Source organism: Salminus brasiliensis, chromosome 1 (assembly GCF_030463535.1).
Source record: "Salminus brasiliensis chromosome 1, fSalBra1.hap2, whole genome shotgun sequence".
NCBI classification, from domain to species: Eukaryota; Metazoa; Chordata; class Actinopteri; order Characiformes; family Bryconidae; genus Salminus; species Salminus brasiliensis.
In genome coordinates this window covers 59,931,239-59,956,595 of record NC_132878.1, presented here as the reverse complement: position 1 = coordinate 59,956,595, position 25,357 = coordinate 59,931,239, and the positions used below count along the sequence as shown (strand labels likewise).

The 25,357-nt window shown below is 41.2% G+C and overlaps 1 protein-coding gene across 5 annotated transcripts in view; it reads left to right on the top strand.

Annotated features, from left to right (window-relative positions):
* Positions 1 to 25,357, top strand: part of myt1la (myelin transcription factor 1-like, a) — a 63,234-nt gene that overhangs the window by 16,984 nt on the left and 20,893 nt on the right. For 4 of the 5 annotated variants that reach the window (XM_072684363.1, XM_072684381.1, XM_072684354.1 and 1 more), the window contains exons 3-8: positions 2,637 to 2,752; positions 3,389 to 3,443; positions 3,716 to 3,749; positions 5,898 to 5,960; positions 17,892 to 18,346; positions 20,841 to 21,836. In XM_072684363.1, the coding sequence (XP_072540464.1) occupies positions 3,389 to 3,443; positions 3,716 to 3,749; positions 5,898 to 5,960; positions 17,892 to 18,346; positions 20,841 to 21,836 (1,603 nt within the window). In that variant the 5' untranslated portion in view covers positions 2,637 to 2,752. The remainder of the gene's footprint in view (positions 1 to 2,636; positions 2,753 to 3,388; positions 3,444 to 3,715; positions 3,750 to 5,897; positions 5,961 to 17,891; positions 18,347 to 20,840; positions 21,837 to 25,357) is intronic. The other variant, XM_072684372.1, reaches the window with a different exon arrangement.

Sequence of the window (25,357 nt, the reverse complement as noted above, 5' to 3'; positions counted from 1 at the left end):
AGTCAGAGGTTATGTAGCATTCACAAAGGACTGTCCTTTCAGCAGAAATTAACTGGACCCCAGCATTTGGTGAACACTTGTGTGACTGGTCTTGGTGCTGAACAGTGCGCACACACTCACACACACACAATGCAACAGTCTCTTTACACAAACAATACTGTGCAGAAGTTTTAGGCACCTAAGCATGTTAGTTGAAACCATTAATCTTGACCAGTAGAGAGTTTCTCCTTGTAAAAACTCCAGATCACAATCAGGTAAAAATAAAAACTAATAGAAATAACTAATTGTCTCATTTAATAGTTAAGAGAACAGTAATTAGTTGAGAGCTAATCAAAACAGAGCTTGGCCTTCAGCCAGTGAGTGGATGTGTTCAATTCCATCACCAGCTCACCTGATTTAACATCAGTAAGCAGTGATTCACCAAACCAGGTGTTGGATGGTAACTATAAATAACACTAGACTCTCATGAGGAGTGCTTTGGAGCTGTTTAAATGACACGTGTAAAATCACTACTTTTTGTATGAAAGTCAATAGTATTTATTCTAATATTGGTATTTGAATATTTACTGGGCTCCCCTCCTAACGTGACATCCCTACTCCTTGCTGGCCAGCAGGCTAATGCTAGCACTGAGTGAGCATGTTTAGCCAGTGTAGATATAGCAACAACTGCATAAGCTTCATTCTGCTTAACTTCTAACATATATATTTAATATAGCTATAACAGTGGAGCAGGTGTCTGGCTGGCTAGCTAACTGAACCACCATCCTACAAAAATAACAAGGAGGTGCTGTGCAGTAAACTACAGCAACCGCAGAAAAGATGGATGGAAAATGTTTCAAATTCCAAGGGGATCACATCCCGTTGCACTGTTACAGCAGCTGACTAACCTTACAATCTAGTGACCGGCTGGGGGGAGATTCTGCCCCCTTGGCTGCACACGCACACAGTCATGTTTATAAACAGAAAACCCCCACCGCTGATGTAGTGTTGCCATGAGCGTTGTTTTTTCAACTATAACATGTAGAAGGCCCTTACACACCAAACCCACGTTTTAAATGTGAATTATTTGCACTACAGAAGCATATGGACAATGCATGTATACATAAGAATCCTTTCACACAGAACAGAAAGGTAAAATTGAAACTCTGATTTTAAGATTTTTCGCCAACCTCTTTCCACCAATCACGGTTCTCTTTCTGACGTTGGTATGGCAACAGCCAGCTAAGACTACTGACAACTAGAACTTTGAATTGAGCTCACTGTGTATCCTCCTTACCTGTGGAGCTGCATCTCCAAGAACTGTTCAAACACAGTTTAGACTCAGCTAACGCACATCTCTGCGTAGAACCTCTCCCTAAAGTTTCACCTGTGAAAGAGCTCTTGGTTGGCTCTGTGTTTACTGTGTTTACTGTTAACAATTTTTGTTTTTTTAAGTAGTGCAAATGAGTGTGCTGTGGTTTGTGAAAGGAGAACAGAGAGTGTTTCTGCACACAGTTCATAACTGGTTATAGAGACACAGTAATGTGAGGTAAATGTGAGTAATGTGAGGTCCGAACAACTCTGCAAAATTCCAGAAAAATCTAACTGAATGGATTGAGGCAAAATCACATTTTTGTCTCGTCTATTCGTATCGCGTGCGGTGTGTGATCTCCTTCAGCACAGTAAGAAAGAGCCAGCCTAAGCGCTCTCCATTTGCAGCTTGCCTGCTCTGAGCATCTGGCTCTAATGCCTGGTTGACAGCTAAAGGACTAAGGACTTACCCAGCTAGACACACCAGCACTGTGACTCAATTATGAAGATCACTAGATTAGACTGTTAGAGAAAAAACACAATTTTTTCACGTGTAAAGTGATGTGATCATGTGGTTTTCGACCAATTTGCAGGTGAAACCAGGAAAATTGGAGCTGTCACACAAAAAGGGTATATATACATTTTTGACGTTCACTTTTTGGTATAATTGGAATCAGTTCTTCAGTTTCATTGTGTCAGAAAGTAATGATGAACGGACCAATAAAATGATTCAAAATTTACTTTTTTAAAATTTACTAATTTTATTTCTCCTGTAAAATTTCCATTTTGGAGATATTTGTTGCTATGACAGGGACGACGTGACTTTTTTGTAAGGGTTGCTAAGGGAACCGTGAAGTCTCAGTAATGTACAGGATAAATACATGAACTCATTGGCTTATTCAAGCAAAAGCAAAAGGTTCCGAAGCAAAAGCAAACACACAAGCCACACATACTGCCAAGTCACAACAATACGTATGCATGGAGGTTATACATGACAGTTGTTCAGGAAAAATAATTTTCCTTATGCCCTGCTACATAACATTGACATAACTGTGGTATAAACATAGTGATGTTGTAATGATGGGTTATTTACACAATCATATGACTGTCTCAACTGACAATTGACCCTGTAATATTGTAGGTAGGATATTATAGGTAGTATACATAGTATGTCAGGACAACGCATATAACATCTACCACAACAGGTTAATGGCATGATTATGTGCATGTTATGTAGCAGATTCAAGTAAAGTCTTACCCTGACCTGTATGCTAGCAGCTAAGTACCTAAGCGCTCTTCACAGTGACTCACCTGTGGAACATATTTATGCTTTTTCTTTTAACCAGAAAATGACTTTTGAGGAAGAGCTCTGAGCACTGCCCCAGGAACACTCTGCTGAAATCCCGGCACGCAGGAGGAGAGCTTCACGCAGACGGCCCCACCCTCAGTCTCCTGATCTCAGGTACACTCTTCTGCTTCACTGACACTCTGCTTATGCATTAGCCATGTCTGACTCATAGAATCTTTCTTTTGATCTGATTCTTTTATGAAAAATGTAATCCAGCTGATTCACAAGCTCAGCTGACATCTTTACACCATCTATGCAATATTTACACCTGGTTAGGTTTCTAATAGAATTGGAATAATAATAATAATGCATCTACTTTATGATGATACTAATCTATAGTATTTTATATACAGATTTGTCCTCTTTTGTGTTCTCAACCATTGTAAGCATCTTTAGGTTGCTGCGCAACATTTATCTGTGCAACATTTATCTGTATTCGCCTACATTTTCCCACTCTATGCTGAAATATCCTTTTTTATCCATTAGCAAGCACAAATACCAGATATTAGCTCAATTGAAAGTGATAAAATGGTAACATATCTCTTTGAAATGTGTTATAAACTGTTATAGAAGGTTTATCAACCATGCGAATGAATCGGTTCTTTCAACTGAATCAGTCTCCTCATTTCTAGGGCTAAGAGCTAAGGGAAGCTAAGAGCTAAGAAGTTCAGCAAGTATTGAGATAGAGAAAGCAAGGCATTATGAGCCAGTCTAGTATGCTGAGTTTTAATGGTTAGCTCTGTTCTGCAGATGGAGGTGGATGCAGCTGATAAGCGCCATCGTACGCGATCCAAAGGTGCGCGAGGTACTTTGCACCTCACACTGCCGTGGATAAACTCTTAACACACAAAAAGTCATTACAACCGACCAGCCTTGACTGTTTAGTTCTTCAAATTTGCCTTTTTTATTGAAAGATAAGCCACAGCAGTGCACTATTGATAGCAGCCCTATTGATTTCACCAACAGACTAACAGAAACATTGATGCGGATATTGATACGATTGATCAGCATAATTACTATGATATAACCAATATTGATGTTTTCCCCATCTAATTGTCTTTTCTTTGCTCTTCTTAGTTGCCGTGGAGACTGGAGCCCAGGAGCTGTTCAGGTTAGTTGGGATGCAGTGAAAGGAGAGCGAAAACAGTATTCTTTACACGTCACACTCAGTGACCTGCTATGAAGTGGCTATGATTGAATGATTCTCAAGGGCGAAAACACACATACATATATATACAGGAGCAAATTCGCTCCACGACCAAGAGGGCATTTTTATTTTTCCGGTTATGGCGAAGGAGTTTCAGCAAGGAGGCGTGCGCAACACTGCCTGTGCTTACAGCAGAGGTGGCAATGCGTAATTTTGCAGTGATATCATTTGATGTGATTCACTCCAAACGGCGTGCGCCATGGGTGCAGCCTATAAATAAAACTTCTTTTTTAATTGCCCTGAGTGAGAACATATGATCCTCCCAATTAGTATTGGTAAATATCCCTGTGCTCCTAATGAAATCTCACATCATAATGAGGCTGAATGGACTGCTTTCTTCCTCGAGGGTGGGGAAAGATTTTTATCAGGCGCTGCTCCGCTCACTACAGACGCTACAGTGCCGTTCTTGGCACCCTTTACGAGCCTGGTTAATGGTAGCATCTCCATCATTAAGAATTGTTTAGCATCCCTCACCCGCCAAAGAAATACTCAAAGTTTATTTTTATATCGCCTTGTTACTCTCAGATGCCTTCAGTTAAAATGACAACAGCAAGGACAATGAGGTTTATGGGAGTGCGGCCAATGGCTGTTGTCTGGGTTCCCATGCCTTTTTTTATTTCCACACTATACGGCAATGCAAATAAATAAACCATGTTCTCCCGCTCCTCTTGTCTGTCTAATGCTCCATCACTATGACCTGCTGCCTCAGCAGACTGGTCCCGCTCTGTAGCTCAAGGCATCCATAATACCAATAATGAATGTGTCACCAGCTGTGATCAGACGCAGATCCATGGCCAGCATCACCTTGAGGAAACCACATAAAATGCTGGGCTGAACACGTACTTAGTGATGGCTGGAAGCGCACAAGGCCTCACATGCCTCAAAAGACAGTTGAGACATTCCTTCATTTAAGACCAAGAACTTGGACTTGAGATCGGTGCATCGCCAATCAGATGTAGAGATATATTAGCTTGGCTATAAATAGAAAGTGGAGCATTTGCTGAAGGCTCTGGCGGTGATGCATGGTAGTCTGCTCTAGACAGTCCGTGGTAGCAGAATAAAGGGGATTTGGGCTTGTGCATCTGACCGCATGTTCTAGCAGGTCAGAGATTCCAAATCTGGCAGTGTTTCCACATGGCTTTTAAGCTGGCTAAGGGTCTAAATGGACCAGACAGGGAATGAAGTATAAAAAAATACAGTATGAAATATGCAGTCTAGTGAGTCACTAAACTGGAGAACACCTGGGCCGTTGGAGGGGGGGGGGGGGTGTAGGGGCTGATGAAGGCTGATGTGCAATAGCTCAAGTGCAGTTTTTGTGTGTTTGTTTTTGTTGGGGTTTTTTTGTATATTTCCAGGACAGAAATGTTAACTATATGCACAAATATATTGCTATCTGATTTATAATTATTTTTCTGCCAGATATTAGTCATGTCTCTCGTCCTGCAGTTTTCAATATATCCACACCATTCCAACTCCAGATAGTTCAGTCTGATGGTGTGATGTGAGCTTGTATACAAGATACAAATATACTTGTAACTCCCAACCATAGCTCCCTAACAACCACCTGGAATACTATAGCAACTGCCTAGCAGCCATCTAGCAACTGCTTGAAATACCATAGTAGTTACCTTGCCACAATGTAGCACCCATCTAGTGTCCACTTAGCAACACTGTAGCAACCAGTGTGAATACTATAGCAACCATTTAGCAACCACCAAGCAACCACTCAGCGACACCATAGCAACCTCCTGGAATACCATGTAGCCCCTTAGCAACACTATACAAACCACCTGGTGTACCACAGTAACTACTTGGAAACACCACAGCAACCAGCTAGTCACACTATAGAGACCACCTGAAATACCATAGCAACCACTTTGCAACAGCCTGGCTGCTGATAATAATTTATTCATGCTGGACAAGAGCATCCAAATGCCATATATCTAAATATCTGCAACATGGGATACACTGTATATGACCACGCATCTTGGAATTCTATGACAACCAGTGTGTCCAGTCCTTTTAGTAATTATTTCCTCCTCTTATTTACAGCTGTCCCACACCAGGGTGTGACGGAAGTGGCCACGTCAGGGGCAAATACGCTAGGCACAGAAGGTAAGAACCAGGTTATCAAATGTATTCCTGTATATGTATGTAATAAAAGACATAAAGGTCAGCTTCAGGGGTGCAGTATCCTGGAGTGGAATGTAGTCCTGTTAACCCTTTGATCTTCACCAATTCCAAATAAGGATGTCCACAAAGTTTAAGGGGGTTAGAATGCTACTATTCTCTGGTGATTTGTCTATTGTCTAATGTAGAACATTTATCTTGTAAGAAATACAATCCCCACACAATACCCACTGCTTCTTAGAATGCCATTTTAATTATGGAATGCTACATATTTTTATTTGCTGCTTTTCCTCTAGTTTAATCCTGAAATCAGTCATATCCCATTCCCACCAGGTTGCTAGGACTATCCCATCACACCACGTGCTGGGAGGGTGAAGGCTAGCGTTTGTTTTCTTACAGTCACAGTATCTTTCTAAAATGCATTTGAATGAGAATTTGACTGCAAGTTCTGTTACATCAGTGATGGGAGTGATGGAGGAAAGACCAGTTTGGGATATCGTTCCCACTCTTGGATTGTTTGATCCAATTGTATGACGCAGGCTTGTATTCAGCTTTTTGATCCAATGTGCTGTTTTGGTGTTGCAGAAATATTTGTTACAGATTTTGTTCCCATATGAATGAATAAGGTGCAAATACTGGGAATACTATGCTAGCTCTTTCTTTTAGCTAACCTAAGACCTATAGTTGTTGGTGTGTCCTAAAGTGTTAATCAGGTCTCCTCAGAGGGCTCATGCACACCCCAACAAAATTACAGCTGACATTCCAGGCCCAGACCTCATTCTCAGTCAGTGTGCTGGGTAAACATTTTGAAGCTGTTATTATTAAGAAATTTCTCCATACTGTTGCTTTAAGTTACATTTCACTGAAGTTTTTCCATGTTTGTTTTATTGGCAAATGGAATCTCTGAAACTTCAAAGGGGGGAAACTGTGTGTGTGCCGTGTGTGTCAGACCAAACTGCATTTGAAGGCGGTCTTGTCCCTCTATGTCCTGATTGACTTCCTGTGCACACCAGCAGCGTCTGCCTCACTGCCATACCTCTTAAGCAGGCTCTGAAATCCGCTATCCAATTACCCTGTTAGCCCACCATGTTCCCCTGACATAAAGCAGGCCCTTCATGAAGCAACACAACCTTGTCTCTCTCAGAGAAACGGAAGCTGTAGATAAATAAAAGTGATGTTAGAGCACAATAAGCCGGTATTGTCGGGCTAGCCGCTACGCTCGGATGCTTGTGCGTGTCTCTTATTAGCATGTTTCAGGAAAGCGTGTGAGTCTGGCATCATTAATATGCTAATCAGCTTGAGAAGAGCTCTTGCAGGAGTGTGCTTGGTTGTTTCCTTCCAAGCTGCTTGTTTTTTCGTTTGTTGGTCGCCTTTTGTCCTTTACGACGAGGCCTGAATACATAAAAATGCTTAAACACTAGTGGACTATGTCAGTACTTTTAAACAGACAGTTTTAAAATTCTTTCCTCATCAGGATCGTTTTCAGTTTCATCTTAATGTGCATTCCTAAAATGCAAGGTTCCGGACAGAGTTCTTTGGAGTGATGCTATCGATTACAGATTTTAGATGCTTTATTGATACTTAAAAATTGTTTTTGTTACAGTGTTAAAAACTAAGCTATGCTGTGGTATGCCAGCTCATCATATTTGTACCCACAAGCCCACCATGAAAGGATAATAAGCATGTTTAAATCTGAGGCAAAATAACAGGGTTGTAAACAGGCTTGTAAAACTGCATCTCAGCATTTTTTTTTGCCCCAATCACGTCATACTTACTATGTAAACATCACAGAACAAATGTAAAAAAATGGGAACCTTAAACCTCTTTGGCAACTTTAAACATAACAATGTCCACATGTCAGTTAATTACCAGCTCTGGTAGTTAAGCAGGGAAGTCAAACTGTGCAGGACACTGGCCCTCCATGACTGGAAATGAAGAATCTTGAAGAAATGTCAGGGATGTTTACACCATGCTTAACTCTGCTCACCTGCTGCTCTCAAGCCCCGTGAGAGAAGAATGGAGAGAAGTGGAAAAAGGAGAAAAGGTTGATGGATGTGTTGCTGGTGCCACCCCATCATCAGGACCCTGTGTGAACTGCTGGTGGGAATTGCATTTTGGCCACAGACAAATGACACTTAAAACAGGCCTTTCACTCAAAAGGGGAATGTGTGTATGTCTGTGTGTGTGTGTTGATGTGAGCATTTACTACAGAGTGGTAGTAAGTTTGTAATCAATGTTTTCATCAATATAAGGCTCAAATGGTTGTATGTAAATGCATAAAATAATTCCAGTATGCCAGCCTTCTGAAACTACATATTGTATTCATAGGGAGATGTAAATATTGATGATAAAGCATGAAATGAAAGCATGAAAGTATGATTTTCAGTGCTTTTCAATATATCACATATAATTTAATAACTCATTCGTTATTTACAATATTAGATAACCCTGACGTTGGAATGGCAGTGTGTATTCATGTATGTGCAATGACTCACCCACTTATGGAAGTCAAGTGAATGAGGCTTGGCCATCTTTTCTGGGCCGGGTGCATCGTGAGGAGTTCTGTGGCCGTACTGTAATGAGGACACTGTATCACCTGTGAGCAGTATGCTGCATCTGCTGTGCCCCAGCCAGCCATTACGGAGCCATGATGACAAAGCAATTGCTGTTTCTGGCTCTGGCTGTGTGCACAGGGGGCTAGACCATGGCAAAGGTTCTTTCCCCTCTGGTGGAGGGCTAATGTATAAAGGAAGGTGTCTGCATTATTCATTCTAATAGCCCTTCAGCGCCAGACGTTAGTGGGCACGTTGGACACCACGCACACATCTGAGGGCGTCTGCGTTAAAGAATCAGTCTGAGTACCTGTAAGACGTTTTTACCTCACTGATGTGCAAGCCTGTGTGGGGGACGTCTGTAGATGTTTGCTATGAGAGGGAGAGAGAGTGCATAACAACAAGAGAAGGAGAGCGGAGAAAAAGGAGGAGTGAGAGAGGCGTATCTGACGAGGCGAGAGTGAAGAGATGGATGGTAGAGATAGAAAACTCTGTTTAGTTGCTTGATTGAGTACCTTTCTCTCATCTCTGTTATGCATAGCAAAAATATCTTATTCAAGAAAGATTTCACATAAGGCAGAGTGACCAAATACTCAATCCTCTGAATGTTTTTAGGTATTGATAAACAACAAATACTTTGGCAAATGCTGAAGATGTTTACCACCAACACTTCCCATGCCAGTTACCGTAGCCATTCCTCCATAGTCGCTATCTCACACAAATTCTGGCCCTCTGCCTTAATAAAAGCTTTCATTTATTATGTTTCATCTCTTACCTAAGCCCCAAATCAGTGATGCACTGTTCCTACTCAAGCTTGGCATGTCAGCTGTTGGGTTTTTAGTGGCAAGGGCTGACACTTTACCCTGTGAAACACAACATAGCCATAAAGGGAGAAACCTAATGGAACAAGGATGTAGATTACAAGGAAATTAAATATCATGGCTGTTTCTACCCTACCTTCTACAGATCATGTGCATGTAACAATAATGTGTGTATTCCCTGGTAGTAGTATTTTTTTGTAAATCTCAGTCCATTGAGAAAACATTAAAGCAACACTACATTGCATTTTTGCCTTAAAAGAACAGCTTCAAAAGCATTGCAATGCTCCACCTTTAACAGGGAGAATGGCTCCTCTGTCATTGTTACTCCAGGCTTAATACCCTGCTAATTGTACTATGTAACTTTGGAGAAGTGGGCAGGATAACACTTGCGAGAACTACATGACTCTGCATAACCCGATTCATATTTGTGTAAATTCTGCTAATAATACTCTATGGGGTAGTGTGTATATTCTACGTCTACCTTGGAGCAGACGACTGCGTTGCGTAGTTTTGATCATTTGAATTGGAATTGGTGTTGGGATGTCTTCTGCACTATTACATACGTCTCTTTCATTGTGTCTTTGGTTTAGGAAATGCACAATGAAAAGTTCTGAAAGCTTATGAGAGGTACTCTATCCTAGGTACTGTTGCTAAGCTATGATTGAACAATATGTACATGGGGGAAGGGCTCAATGAATGGTCACTTGAGAGTTGCTTTCATACTGAAGTTAGAGCCTTTTGGCACTGTGTTGTGTACTGTCATCAAAAGCTATCCTTAATCCACCCTTTTCATTCTTAGCTCCTCTCATTCTGTCCTTCTTGCTCTTTCTCTTCCATTCTTCTCTCTCTCTCTCTCTCTCTCTCTCTCTCTCTCTCTCTCTATCCCTCACCTGCTCTCCTGCAGCTTCTTCTTTATTATTTTTTTTCTCTCTTCTCTCTCATCCCAGCTCATTATCTTTCTCCCCCTTTACTCTTTCCTCATCCTTTTTCCACCCCTTTCATTCTATCGCTCTCTCTTTCCACCCCTGTCTGCTTGTGCTCGACCGTGCTTCCTGTTCTCTCTCTTTATGGCTCTCTCTCTCTCTCTCTCTCTCTCTCTGATGGATGACTCACATGTGCTGGAGCCCGGAGCTGTATAATTCAGGGCCTGACAGGTAGCACTCACTAAAAGGATGGGCACTGAGCCAAGAGCTGGTGGCGAGGGCCAGCGAGTGGTAGAGTTACATCCCTCTCTCTGTGTCTCTCTCTCTCTCTCTCTCTCTCTCTCTCGCTCCACAGTGGTCTGCCCTATCCTCCTTTGTGCTATCTACAGACGGCTGGCTTTTACGCCTGGCTCTTTCTTCCGCGTGTCTGTTTTGTTGTTAGCTTAAAAACACAGAAGCAAGACGGTGGTTGGAGCATTTTTATAGGAATGTGCAACACAAAGCCAAGACTCCCCTATAGGTGAAAAAGATTTCAAATGCAGCCATATCCTACATTTTTCCTGATTTATATGTTTTTTCCCTGTGGTCCACTTATAGAATTAGAATTTTTACCAATCAAGTATTTATCCCTGAGAATTAAACAGACCTTAAATGACCTCTGTACAGATTGGGTGCCCTATGTTGTGCATCATTGAAAGCAGCCAGGGGTGAAACACCTTATAACTTTTATATAAATGGGTGGGACTAAACACAGGACATCAGAAATAGACACAATACCAAATCGGCTGTTTTCGCAGCTTAGTTGTCATATATGGGTTGTATGGACTAGGGGATGAATTGTACATGTTGATAAAGCAAGGCAAGTTATTTTTATTTTCATAAAACAAGCTCTTTAAAAGGGAAGCACATTCAGTTCCATTGGGCCCTAAAGGGTGCAGTTCAAATGGAAAGGTACACAATTCTCAAAGCCTGAACACATTGTTTTGCGTGGCTGTTTTAATTAGCATGGCAACAGGAGAAGAGCAGAACCAGACAGAGACCACCGGGCAGGGCTGATTAATAAGGATGAATAAAGCACTCCAACTGATGGATATAGATATACATATAAGCAGCATCATGTGCTAATTTACACCTTTCTATGTAGCAGGAGAGAAATCGTGTTCATGTGCTAGTTAGTTACTAACCAACAGCATGCCAGCAGATGGGCTCTGGGCTGTGTGGGAGGCATATGCCATCTTTCTCTCTCTCTCTCTTTCTCTCTCTCTCTCTCTCTCTCTCTCTGTCTTTCTCTTTGGGTCTTGAAGATGGAGCCTGTGCGGTCTGTTGGCTTTGCCGCTTGTCAAATTGCTCTAAATTGTCTGCTATACATGCGGAGGGCTTGTTTGTTATCTGGCTGATATGTAATTTCCCCAAACTGTTTATTCTTTATTCTGTGGGTATGTGTGTGTCTGTATGTGTGTGTGATCACCATCCTTATGATTTCGACTCCCACTTTCTCCTCTTGTTTTTTAAATGTTTCAGGCTGATTAAGTTGAGTTGCTTATGTTCATAGGCTACCAAGGTTTCAACCACATGGAGAAAGAACATTTCTCGGCCTCTGGAGTGAAGCTTTACAGTAAAGTCACAGTTCTTATGTTAGGTCTCTGTGGGACAGTCTTTACATGTCTGATGTTGCTCAATTGTGCATAGCTTTTTCTCAAAGAGGTCCTAAAATGTACCCCGTTCCATATAGAAGGATCCACATTCAATCAGCTCATATTAAGAGAACAATCTCATCTGTTAGGTACTACTAATCTGGTGTTATTGTAGGTATGGCAACAGTAAAGCATAATGGCAATACAGGTGTCTTGATATGGTCTACATGACATAAGGCAATAAATGAATGACATGTTTTCAAACCAATGGTAAATATTTGTTCATTCCTACATTACAAAGGTCTTTCAATGGGCAGTAACCACGGATTACAGATTTGACCAAGACCAGGCATAATGCATGACCAAGTAATAGGTGTTTAAATGTATTGGAACCCCTGATGCAGTATTTCAACCTGAATAAATGGTATCAGTAGAGAGTTGGTTTCCTCTTTACTGCAGCAACAGCCTCTGCTTTAACGTCACTGCTGGGAATTGACACAAGAGCATTTATGAGGTCAGGTTGTGGTTGAGTATTTACCTCTGGCTCACAAACGGCAGCACTTCAACTCATCCCAAAGGTATTGGATGGGGCTCCATCACTCCAGAGAACACAGGTCTCCACTGCTCCACAACCTTGGCATTAAGCTTTAGGGATAGTAATACAAGGCGCAAGGGCAAACACAAGACATATTTCAATACATTTCTGAGCATAAAGTGAATAGCACAAGTCATGAGAACGTAAAGCGCAGCTGTGTAAACATGAGGCTGAGAGGAGAAGGCCGCCCTGCCCACAGCCGTGGAGAGAGAAAGAGAGAGCGGTGGAGCCTCAGATACAAACAGAAGCCTCCAGAAATCTCAGCATCGCGCCTCTTTTGTTCTGCTGCTGGAGCGGGAGGAAGGGGGGGGGGGGGGGGGGGTGCATGTCAGACTCCCAATCATTGCTGTCTCTCTCCTCACCCTCTCTCTCTCTCTCTCTCTCTCTCTCTCTCTCCCTCCCTCTCTCCTTCTCTCTCGCCCGCACACACTCCCTTTTCTCTCACTCTCTGTCTCTGTCTGTCTGCTCGAATGGCAAATCCCCGCTCCGGAGGGGGAGATCACCATGGCGACGGTGCCTTGCCTTGCATGCCTGTAGATGCTGCAGTGTATAGAGATGCTGTAGAAGCTGTACACTCGCTCCTATGGCAACTCACTCAGGCAGAGGCAGAGGCAGAGACATCGACGGGACTTCTGCTCTGTGGAGCTCCAGGGCTGTGGGATGTGCGTGATAGCATGGCAATGAGGGTCACACACTGCAGCAACAGCAGGCCAGAACCTCAATAAAAAAGCCCATGGCATTCAGACCAATTAACGTTGAAAGAAACAAAGGGAAGGTGATCTTTGATAGACTTATATGAGACAGAGGCATCAAATTCTCATAAAAAAAGAATTTTATATATTTATATATATATATATATATATATATATATATATATATATATATATATATATATATATAATCACAATTCTATAATAAAACAATAATTTAAAAAAGTAAAAAGCTAAAAGTAAAAGCTGTTAAAGTATATATTTTCTTTACTGAACCATAATAAATAATAGTTACAATAATAATGGAATTTTATTTAGTCAGTATGTAGGTTTCTAAATACACAAAGTTACTGAAAATAATTTAAAAATCAGAAAATCAAGGCGATCAGGAAAAACAGGACATCAAGCAATAAGAAGATAAAAAGCTGATTATTAATCATATAGCTCCATTCCTCAAATCTGATTGGTTGACTCACATTTTGAAGCTCTCATAAATATGGAAATATGCCTGTAACCTTACAATAACGGAATTCTTTATTAATGCACCATTATGTGGCATTACCAGGCACCAGTGTGTATATTACACATATGAATTGGACCTGTACTAAACACTCCCTAAGTTTTGTTAAAACATCTTTTCTTTCATCTTATACTTATACCATCTTATATAGTAACATGCTATCAGGCTCCGCAGTTATTATAGATATTCAATTTAAGGCTTTGCACTGAAGTGCTGGAGACCTTACTGTAAGACGGCAGCATATATTAGGAAGTACAAGCTTTAAATTTTCATGTTATGTTTTTTGGTACATTTGCCTAGTTTGACCAGTATGAAGCCCAGCATGGGAAAATTACTATGTGGTCCTATAACCTTGATTAGATCACAGTGGTATTCTAGCAGAAATGAACAATGTAAGAAGCAGCCACATATAAGCATTTAACATCACTTTTATAAAGTGTATGAAGAATTATGTTAAGTTGCTGTGTTATTGTTGTTGAAGCAACACCTTGCTTTTGCTACTTTTGTCTAGAATGTATATGTAACTGAAAGTAATAAATATAATAATAATGTACAAAAATCTATATTAAATTATGGGAATATATATATATATATTTAATTATATTTATATATAATTTTCTTACAAATAAAAAGTATTTTTGTGGTATTGTTGCAGTATCTGTGGCTATAACCAAACAGAAAAAATAGGCTCCAGCAAATTGTTGTAGATTCCTTACTTTCTTTCTTTCTTTCTTTCTTTTTTTTTGACATTAGTAGAGTTCATCAGAGCATTTGTCCGCCAGGAGCAGTCTGTGGCTGAAGTCATTATTTCTCTCGGCAGCACTGAAAGGCTCACAGAATCTGTCTCTCCTCCTCTCTTTCTCTCTCTCTCTCTCTCTCTCTCTCTCTGCGTAATTACAGCAGTCCCACTCAAACCTTGCCTGCACTGCTTCCTCATTCAAATGTGGTTTAATTACCTGTGGAATTTTAATTGGCGTGGCCTGCCAGTGGGAAACGCAAAGGTGTCCAAGGTCATTGTGAGTGGCTCACGAGCGCTCTCCCCCACACAGACGCTGTTGGCTGCCTGCCCACCAAACACAGCACACCGCTCCGGAGCTCATATGTTCCGCACGTGTGGCATACGTAAATGAGGCAGATGAAGACACCGACTAAGCCGAGAAAAATTGAGGTGTGCCATCGCAGGCAATAAGTGATCTGTGTTGTTTTAAGGACGGCACAGACTCAGTTTATTATCAGTGTCATCGCTGTCAGTACAGAATCTCACCTTTCCCAGATAGTAACAGTATATTAGAAGGCAACATGCTCTTAATGTACGTTAATGTGATACAGTTTAATTCCGAGTCATTTTGGATCATTATTTGGATCATTTCCATTGATCCATTATCCATGAGATGTTCCCACAATGAACAGGGAATTTGCCATTTTCCAATGGTGTGAACACTGAAAAAAGAGGTTTGTTATGACGAGGATAAGAGCTGGATCCATTCTTACCATTAAGCATTAAAGCGCATTGAGCACATTTAACTCAAAAGAAAAGTCCTAACTGCCACTTCGGAAGGAAAACCCAAACAATATACCTCTTCTACAACATCACCTCCACATGTGACTGTGGAAGGCGGTCAATTCCATTCTGTGCCACCCTTCACGTTTAATAGGAGGCTGGCCTGCTGTAGTCGAATCTTTCTGCATTATTCATGAGCAACACGATTTAGTGAATGCTTAGCCCATTATACTGTTAGGCAGGAATCTGTTATTGCTGGTGGTCCTGATTTGTGCCCATTAGGCTAGGTTCCTTTGTAGAACAAGTCTAGGCTGTTTTACAGCCCAGTAACTCCTAACCAACCGTGTGAGGTGCTCATGTGAAACACAGGGCAGTAAAGGTCTTCAGGACACTTAACCTGTCAATTTTCTTGTGGATAGTCCAGTTGTGCCCAGTCCTGGTCCTGAAGTAGCCTTGCTCTAGTCATTTTAATGCATTCCCTGTTGTAACAAGGTAGTGTTCACCTCATGAAGGGCTTATTGATGACTTATAATAAGGTGTGCTCGAGTAGGGAGAATGCTTAAACATGCAGGGCAAAATAACTCAAGGGAAACACTTTTATATGTTAACACAGTCAAATAAGCACCAGTTTGCTGGGGGGGGGGTTGTTTTGTGATCATCACTGCTATGTTGTAGTAAGCCACAGAATAGAAGAGGAATTGCCACTGTAGTTTCGTCACAGTGTTATAACATGGTGATAACACCTCAAGTGTTCTGCTGCTTTTGTATGATAAGTTTGCAAAGTAAGCCTTAAATACAGTTTGAAGTATGTCATTTTAATGATGACCATTTCTCCCATTAGAATAGTTCCAGTAGCTTGGAATAAAGTAGCCATTGTTGTTACTTAGCAACTGGTTGAGTGGCACAGATATAGCAAGTGCTTTTATCACATATTATGGTGTCTCTGCAACAGGGACTTTTAACTACCTAATTTTAAAGAATTCCAATTTCAAAAGTATATTTTTGCTTTTTGACATAATTTGACTCTGGCAGTTGTTCTTTACACTGTCAGAGTGTCAAGATGGATAAACAATGTTCCGTTGAATGTTTTCTTCTAAAGTATCTGCTCAGTTTGGGAAGGTTTTTATGTGACAGAGTAATATGTCAAATTTTCATTTAAAAAAATTGAACACACAAATCCCAGGTTATGATGCTTGCTAATAGCAGGAGCCAGAGTCTGAGAGAGCACAATTGGTATCGCTCTCTCCGGGTGAGTAGTCTCTCTCTCTGGGTACCTGGCGCTTTCCTCAGAGCGCATTGGTTGCCCTGATGTTACAATGGCGGCAATGACAGTGTCAGGAGCATTGCATGCAATAGGGAGAGAGTACTAATGAGTGTGTTGGATAATTGGCTGCCAAAAATCGGGAAGAAAAATTTTACATTTTATTTAATTTATCAAATTATACATATATATACAAAACCCCAAAATGATTAATGATCTTTAAAGCAATATGGGATATTGGACATAACACAATATGTTGCAATAAAGACACAGTGACACAGTAAAGTCTTTTGATATATTTATGAAAAATGTTTAAAATTGATAATTTACTGCTTTTCTGTCAAGTCAGATGCACCTAGATGAGGTTTCCCACACTACCATTCATGTGCTCCTAGGCCAAATTGTGTTTTCATCAAATGCTTGCCTATTTTCTGTAGCAGTAAGTCTCTCATTGTTAAATTCACTTATGTTCTAATGCTCAATTGCATTGCATATAAGGTAACCTTATGTTCCCTCCTTAATATTTAGCAGATTAGAAGTGTTGTCTAGCTGAACATGGTCATTTCATTAGAATGCATGTGCACATTCTAATAATATAGTAACTGCCATAGCAACTGATGAAAGTCCTGATTAACACTTCTTTACTTTAAATAGTTGAGACATTTCTCCTTTACAGTATTCTGTTCTTTCCCATGCCGAGTGAGAATGTGGGTAGACTTGTAAGAGTAGGTAGTGTGCGCTTGCATGCCTGTGGCTGCAAGTACACATTTTTGATTCAAAAATGGGAATGTGCGCTTGGCCTTTGAATCTTCCACAGCCAATGTCTTAGCCAGGGGTTCATTCCTCAACAAGGGAGCAGCAACCTTCACCCCTCTTGACAAGCCACAAATGAGCCCTTTCATATGGAAATGGAGTAATTGATTTCCTGAATTCCACATTTAAACCGTGCATAATTGCACATGCTGTTTTGGAGCAATTAAAGCGGAATTTCTCAACAGCTAATGATTATTAAGGGATTTGTGTAATTGAGGGCTGTTTGAATGAGCTTTGCTTTCTACATTCTGGAGGTTGAGTCGAGAAAAGGGGCTGGGCGGATTCACAAAAGTGCTGTCTTGGGGGAACAGAGTTCAAGCGGTGCCTGCGTTTTCATGAATAAAAGTGCCAGTGGTTATTTATGCTGTGCTATGTCTTTAAACAATTCTAATATTTCTCTGTCTCTGAGGGGTTCGCTCTGACACAGACGCTCCATAGCCATTTAACTTTAAGGCATGCAACGTAAAAATGGATTGCGTTCTATTGCGTTCAAAGCTGTGTGGGTTTTTTTTAACAATGACTCAGTGAAACTCAGTGAAAAAAAAAGACAAACCTTTTCTTTCCAACCTTTATGTGCTTTCTACAGTGTCTATGGATGCCCTTTGGCCAAGAAGAGGAAGAGCCAAGAGAAACCTCCGCAAGAGCCAGCCACCAAGCAGCGGGCCTTTTTAGCCATGGCTGACGGAGAGGTGGCGATGTACGAGGGCTACGAGGTGGACGCCATGGATGAGGGCGAGGAGAGAGAGCAGGAAGAGCTGGAGGAGGAAGTGGAGGAAGAGGAGGAGGAGGAGGAGGAAGGCGATGAGGAGGAAGAAGAGTGCTCCGAGCCTGGGGAGGAAGAAGAGGAGGAGGAGGAAGAAGAGGAAGAGGAAGGAATGGTGGAGAGGGAGGAGGGAGAAGAAGTAGAGCACATGGAAGAGGAGATGGAGGAGGATGAGGAAGTGGTGGGGCAGGACGGAGACGATGAACAAGACGATGACGAAGAACAAGAAGAAGACGATGACGAGCATGAGGAGTATGAAGATCAGATTCATCAGCGAGGTGAGAATTATTCTGTGCTAGTGTGTGAAAGGGAAAATTAAAGGCAAGATTTGGTTTTCCCAAATTTTTCACATATCTCTGTTTATTTAATTTGTGAAAAATTCACACTCTTAAAAATGTGATGCTCCTTAATAGAACACTATGCTAATTTAACATTTTTCTAACCTAGATCATGCTAGTATGTTTTAAGGCATAGTAATTCCTGGCTTTGATTGGTGAACAACTGTTACATTCTGTGGAGGTTCTTTCAGTTTTAAAAAAGTTTCACACCTGCATGTCATTAAATAAAATGACATGCAGGGTTCTTTAGGGAACCAAAAGGATATCTGCTAAGCCACTGCTCCAAAGAACCCTCCTTAGCACCTTTATTTATATAGTGTAAACGTGTGTACACTAGCACTTATAACAGGGCTGGGCTATTCCGATCCTTCATAGTTGTATGCTATTCCTGCTCAAGCACACCTAATTCAACTATACTTGCCAGTTCAGTAGGTCTGTTATAACAGAGTAGGCAGCAAACTGTTGCCCACCACTGTTTTACATAATATAAAACCCAATTTGTTGCAGATAAATAATTGTAATATGATTACTCTGACTTGTAGCACTGTGCTCTGTAGAACCCATTTTTAAATGTTTTTTTATTTTTTGAGGAACGATTTACAAAAGGCTTTACAGCATAGAAAAGAGCCATGTAACCAAGCAGAGAACTATTCAAACTTTCATTCTGGATGTAAGATGTGATACTCTATCTCACTGAAGTGGAACCCTTAACGCTACATCTTTAGAATTGTTAGCTAGACAGCAAAGCTGTACCATATTCCGTTGCAGTATTTTGTTGCATTGCCCTTGTCTTGGCTTTGAGGTACATTTATACTTTTGTCCCTTGGTGAACAAAAAATGAACATTTACTGATTGAGTGTTCCATATAGACCATTAACTTTACCAGAGAAAAATTATTTTAAGGTGTCCAGCATTAGAAATATGTGATTGCGGTGTAACATTGATAAAAGTATGTGTCATATTTGAAAAGTGGGGGTAAAATCTAGTGCTGAAGCAGATAGCTAATCAAGAAGTTTGGGTGAATAGCTAAGTACAGTATATCATTTGTCAATAACTTTTAGAGATTCTCCAAAACTTTAAATATGATGAAGTGTAGCATCAGCGTAAGCTTCAGAGTATGTGCGCCTATAGAAAGGGAATCATGTTAGAACTGCATCCCTTATATACATTGTGCCTCATTTTAGGAGACCTTCAGTAATTGAATTACTGGCTTGATTTAAGTTGATTGAATTGAGTTGATTAAAGATGTTTGCATCTGTAGTCTTGTTGCTGATGCCTTTTAGCATGTGCCAAAACAGGGGTCAGTGAATGTAAATTGATCTTACAGCCGTCACACAGCTAATTATAATCTCATGATCTTTAATAACGAATTGACATCTTACTAAAACAATGAAAATTTCGTTCTTTCTCATTCATTAATTTCCTAAAGTGGTCAGGTGTTGTTTCAAGCCACTTAATTGGCTCAATTACAGTCAAATCATTGCACAGTCTGCCATGGACGAGCGCCACTTAGTATTCTGGTTAGGCCACCGTGGAGAACGGGGAATGTCCCCTCACTCCCCTCTTGAACTTGGGGAGCGGCAGATGTGACTGCTTGCTTAGTATGCGTCTCAGCCTTATTCTCCGACTTCCTCAATCGTTTCTGACAGTGCCTTCCAGAGCAATGGAGAGAGGAGGCTCTCTGAGTTATTAACTTTGGCCCCCCTCCTTACACGCGCATTGCCATTCTACAGGAGGTGTCAAATACACTCAGCCCCCCTCCTCCCTCCGCCTGCTCCCCTCCCTTCCCCTGTGGAAACGGGCTCCTCCTGAGGATATTTCTGGCTCCAGAAACGGAGCACCTCATCCTCTGCTTATCCCTGCAGTCTCATCCTGTCGTGTCCCAAATACAGGCAATACTGAAATCTCTAAAGGGAAATAGGAGATTTCCAGAGCTGGCTGCTCTGCTTACATGTCACCGAACAAGGGAGAAAACCGTTTCTCACAATATATGGATGTGTTGGATGTGTTTACAGGCAGATATTTCAGACAGTTATTATGGTATCTATAAATGGATAACTTCTCTTGCAAGACTGCCATGCATTTCTTGTTTTTTATACATCTCTCTGTGTGTTGTATAACTACCCTCAGTTGTTATAGATTTGTCATGAATGGAATGTAAAAATATAGTTCAGAGACTGTTGCATTTATGAAATGATACTTAGCATTCAGGCCCAAGCTGATCTTGTTGATTTTAAGATCACTAGCCACTTTTAGGCAGGCAGTGCCATCAGTCATTGTAAAATTTTGACATTTCTTATATCCAACTTATCGAGGCACAGTGATTGAGGACAGATTAATTCCATTCCATTTTGAGGAAAGCTCTCTTGTGAGCATCAACCATTTATTTGCCTTGATATGCTTGTAAATTGTTAAACTCGTCCTCTTTTATTAGAGAAAAACTATTCCAGTTGTGGACAATCAAAGCCCAGTCAGATGGTGGAGAAGGACAACAACAACAACCTGTCTAATGAGGAGTATGAAAACTATGACGAGCTGGTGGCCAAGTCTCTGCTGAACCTGGGCAAGATAGCAGAGGACGCCGCCTACCAGGCCATGACAGAATCGGAGATGAACAGCAGTTCCTCCAACAGTGCAGGTGAGGAGGACGATGATGAAGATGAAGAACACGGCAACCGGAAAGGTGACTTAAGCGTGGACCTAGACAGTGATGTGGTTCGGGAGACGGTGGACTCTCTGAAGCTTCTGGCCCAGGGCCATGGGGCCGTGCTGCCGGATGAGGGCTTCCCTGAGGCCCACAATGGCCAAGCTGAGGAAAACGAGGAGGAGGTTTGTCTCAGCAGCTTGGAGTGCCTGAGGAACCAGTGCTTCGACCTGGCCCGCAAGCTCAGTGAGACGCAGCCAGCCGAACAGCAACACATGATGCAGCACCAGATTGAGCACCTGCAGCAGCAGCAGCAACAGCAGCAGCAACAGCAGCAGCAACAGCAACAGCCACTGCTCCACATGCCCCGATATGAAAGCTGCCAGCCTGCCCCCATGGAGCAGCCCAGAACCTTGGAGAGAAGTTACTCAGACATGGTCAACTTGATGAAGCTAGAGGAGCAACTCAGCCCACCAAGGGGATACCAAGCCGGTTGCGTGGCTGTCCAGGAAGGTGACGAAGACACCACATCTGTGGCCTCAGAGCGTTCCGATGAAGCCTTCGACATGACCAAGGGTAACCTATCCCTGCTGGAGAAAGCCATCGCGCTGGAGTCGGAGCGGGCCAAGGTCATGAGGGACAGGATGCTGCCATCGGAGCATGGGTTAGTCCGCAGGGACCATCACCGACCGCATGGGGAACATAGCCCCAGACAGAGCAGCGGAGCGGAGGAGCGTAAAGCCCGACTCCACCACGACGGGGCAAAGAGAGCCTATTATCCTAAAGGTAATAACATCCATTACTGAACTATGCTGCCTTTATGTACTGGTCAGAACAACACAAATTCAGAATTCCAAGTTTCATTCATTGCTTTCTAATTAGAGGTGGCACAATACTAATTGTGCATCTAAAAATAGGCTGTCATGCTCAAACCATTAAAACACTCTGGTTCCCCACAGAAAGAATCTAACAACATCACGTTACACAGTAAAAGAGTGTGCAATTTCAGGCTGGGTTTGTTACAATATTCAAATGAATTTATTCTCTTTTTTCCATTTAAAATTCAATCCAGCATTTTCAGTTGATATCAACCAATACCATTATCCATCAATATTGATACGCCATCTCTAATTCCAGAGGTGGAAAATTAAATGTTGAGCTTAGGTATTGTTTTGGAAGGCATGCACTTTACCTGATAATAATAAAAATATCTTGAATACTTAAATTAAATTATCAAAAGATAAAACATACTTTTCAGTCCTTATATTTTCATTTAGACCTTCAAAGTGCACATTTTAAAGCTCAAGAGATTTTTAGCTTTTTCTCTTGCTCACTAGTTGAGTTCCCGTGCATTTATATTGAATGAAACGGCCTAGAACTATGCACATTTTTGTGCAAGGACCAGGCAGCTTAGACGCAACTTCACACATGACCAAACCGTGAAATTTAATTGGTCTGTTACTTACTTTCCACCTCTGCTTTTATTTGACAATCAAACAGTAGTTTAGTTTCTCTGTACTTGTTACACGTCTCTCTAATTTAAATGCTGTGCTGTTTAAAATATGATGGAACTGCTAGTCTTAGTGTTAGCTAGACAGCTAGCCATACAGTACAGACATATTTGTACAATATTGTCCCTCATTGTAAAAATGTACAAAAAATGCTATCAGTGTTTACAAATATACAGTATTTGTAGTCTAGTTAATTTAAAGATTAACCCAGACACTGAAATTACCCCCTAAATGTGCTTGAAAGGAACTTGTTCTTACCAACAATGCAGAAGCACATGATGCTAACAACCAGTGTCAATCTTTTCTGTGGAGTCCAGATGTTTATGTCTATGTAAATGGAAAATGCACTCAACTGGAGTGCAAGATTTGGGATGTTCTCACTCCCTCTGCCTTGCATTCAGTCTTAGCCATTTTAGCTTGGTTTCCAACGCGCTGTGTGTGTGTGATAGCTGCAGGACTCCATGAGTGGGACAGACGCATTATTCCGGCCGCTCTCAGACACTCAGATAGCAGTGGCAGTGACAGCGGTAGCGGCAGCAGCTTATGATGTTAAAATGGGCCGGCATGGTAACATCAGAAGCTCGCCTTGTCAGGCATGAGTAATGGCAATCTGCACGGCCCGTTAGGACAGCAAATCTCATCCCTAGGATTCTGTCCATGGCCTATTTCTCCAAATCCACTTCAATTCACACCCACTGCCACTGGAGGAAGGAGCCATCTACGCTATGAGCCCTTATTATTATCCATAAGAATCTGCCAGGCTGTATCAGCTTAACATCTCACAAAGGGTTGTTACAGCGCTAAGAAACGGCTTCCTCCTCTGCTTACCTCTGGATACTGTCCAATGTAATATATAGCTTGTCTTTTTCCAACATATCTTAGCAATCTTCTTGCTGTATGAAGCAATAGCCAAATAGTCTAGTTATTAGGAACCTATTTTTTACACGGGGTGCTGGCTTTTTATGCTATGGTTGGTAAAAGAAGATTTTCGTATTAACAAAGCTTCTTCAAGTTATTGTGAATACATGACCAAAGCAAGTAATGAAGCTATCCAAAACTACAGTATAAAGGAGAGTTCTACGGTAAGGCATTCTTCATGTCTTTTAAGCACTTGGCTGGTAATTATGAGGAAAGTGCCATGTCTAGTGTTGAACAGTGAACAATCTCTTCAGATCAAAGGTCAAGTTAAGATTCATTACTGTTTGTTAGTGTCACCACTGAAGGACGGAATTCAGTGTCACCACTGAAGGATGAAAGGATATTCAACAGTTATGTAGCACCAGTGCAGTGCATGTGGTGAGAACCATAAAGTATTTGAGTACAGATACACAAAAAAGACTTGCTCTGTAACATTTAATGCTGGCCTACATTTGGGTGGCATAGATATTGTACATAATCTCTGAAGAAATCACCAGAAACCCCATGATACAATATGGTCGGCATCTGATTCTACTGTGTGTCTATTTTTTTAAAGGCTTGCACTGTGTTATGGACTGTCATGTAACATTATATACATATTTCAATAAATTGTGATTCATTTCTTTTAACCAAACTTTTCAGCTCTCTGTTATGCATGATGCCACCACTGCTAGGAGGGTCAAGGCTAGCATATTCTTCATCCGAGTCCGGGCCTTCACATCTTTACAACCTGTCACTAGTTCGACATCATTACACAGCTGAACACACGTGTTCCCCATGTAATCACTGAATAATAACCATTAGGATGTAATAAAAGTAGTCATTGTTATTCAGAGGTATTTATAATGACAAGTGAATGCAACAGTGTTATTCACTGTCCTATTCAAGCACTCCTAATAAAGGCACTGCCAACAGAAGAAGGTCTCACCAGATAGTTTTTTTTTATTTTATTTTAACAGTATTTTAGACATAACATATTGGAATGCTATGGATTTTTTTCTCCCATCACTACTGCCAATAATGTTGTATACCTAGACACTGCTCAGTAGTCCCATGCTAAATGAAGAAAATTTACTTACTCTAGATTACATTCTGTAATAATCAGAGAATCCTTGATGATTTAGGACAAATACTAGTCTTGATCTGCTCCATGATATGTCTCAAGAAAATAATTATGTGTGCTAAACATACATACATCAAATCCCAGGCCACATTAAAGGATAAGTAACACCAAAAGCATAGAGCCAACCAAAATCTCCAGCAATGTGGGAATACTACAGTTTTTCGCCATGCAGAAAAATTAATTGAGTTGTCATGAATTTCATAAGCACTGATTTTTTGAAAGTTACCAGTTGAAGACATCTGGCTTTGTTCTTATCGTTTGTATTAAAAGCAAAGCCAAATGTTGGACCCATTTGCTCTCTTCTTCTGTATTGTATGGGCCAAAGATCAGATCAGATGTCACAAACACATGTGCCAGATAGACTGAACCTTCCAAGGTAATTCAGGGTAGAGAAACTGGCAGTTTTTTCACCTAAAGAAGAAGAGCATGTGCGTATGGAGGACGTCCTGATAAGCTAGTTTGACAACAGGCCTAGTCATTCTATATTATCTCCTTGATAATGCACATTTTTAATGAAATTGCATTCTGGAGACATTAGAAATTAACAATTGAGCAGTTTGGGGGGGGTTGCCTTATTGAGCAGACAAAGCAGATGTGCAACTCAGATTCAGTCAGTTCTCTTTACAGCTTCTCAGAGTTATTTGAAAGGTGGCATCCTCTAGCAGTGCAGTCCTGAGAAGTTGGTGGTTGGTGTACTGTAGTGGGTGACAACACTGCCATTCCCATAGCAGACTTGGGTTTGATTCCACAGACTT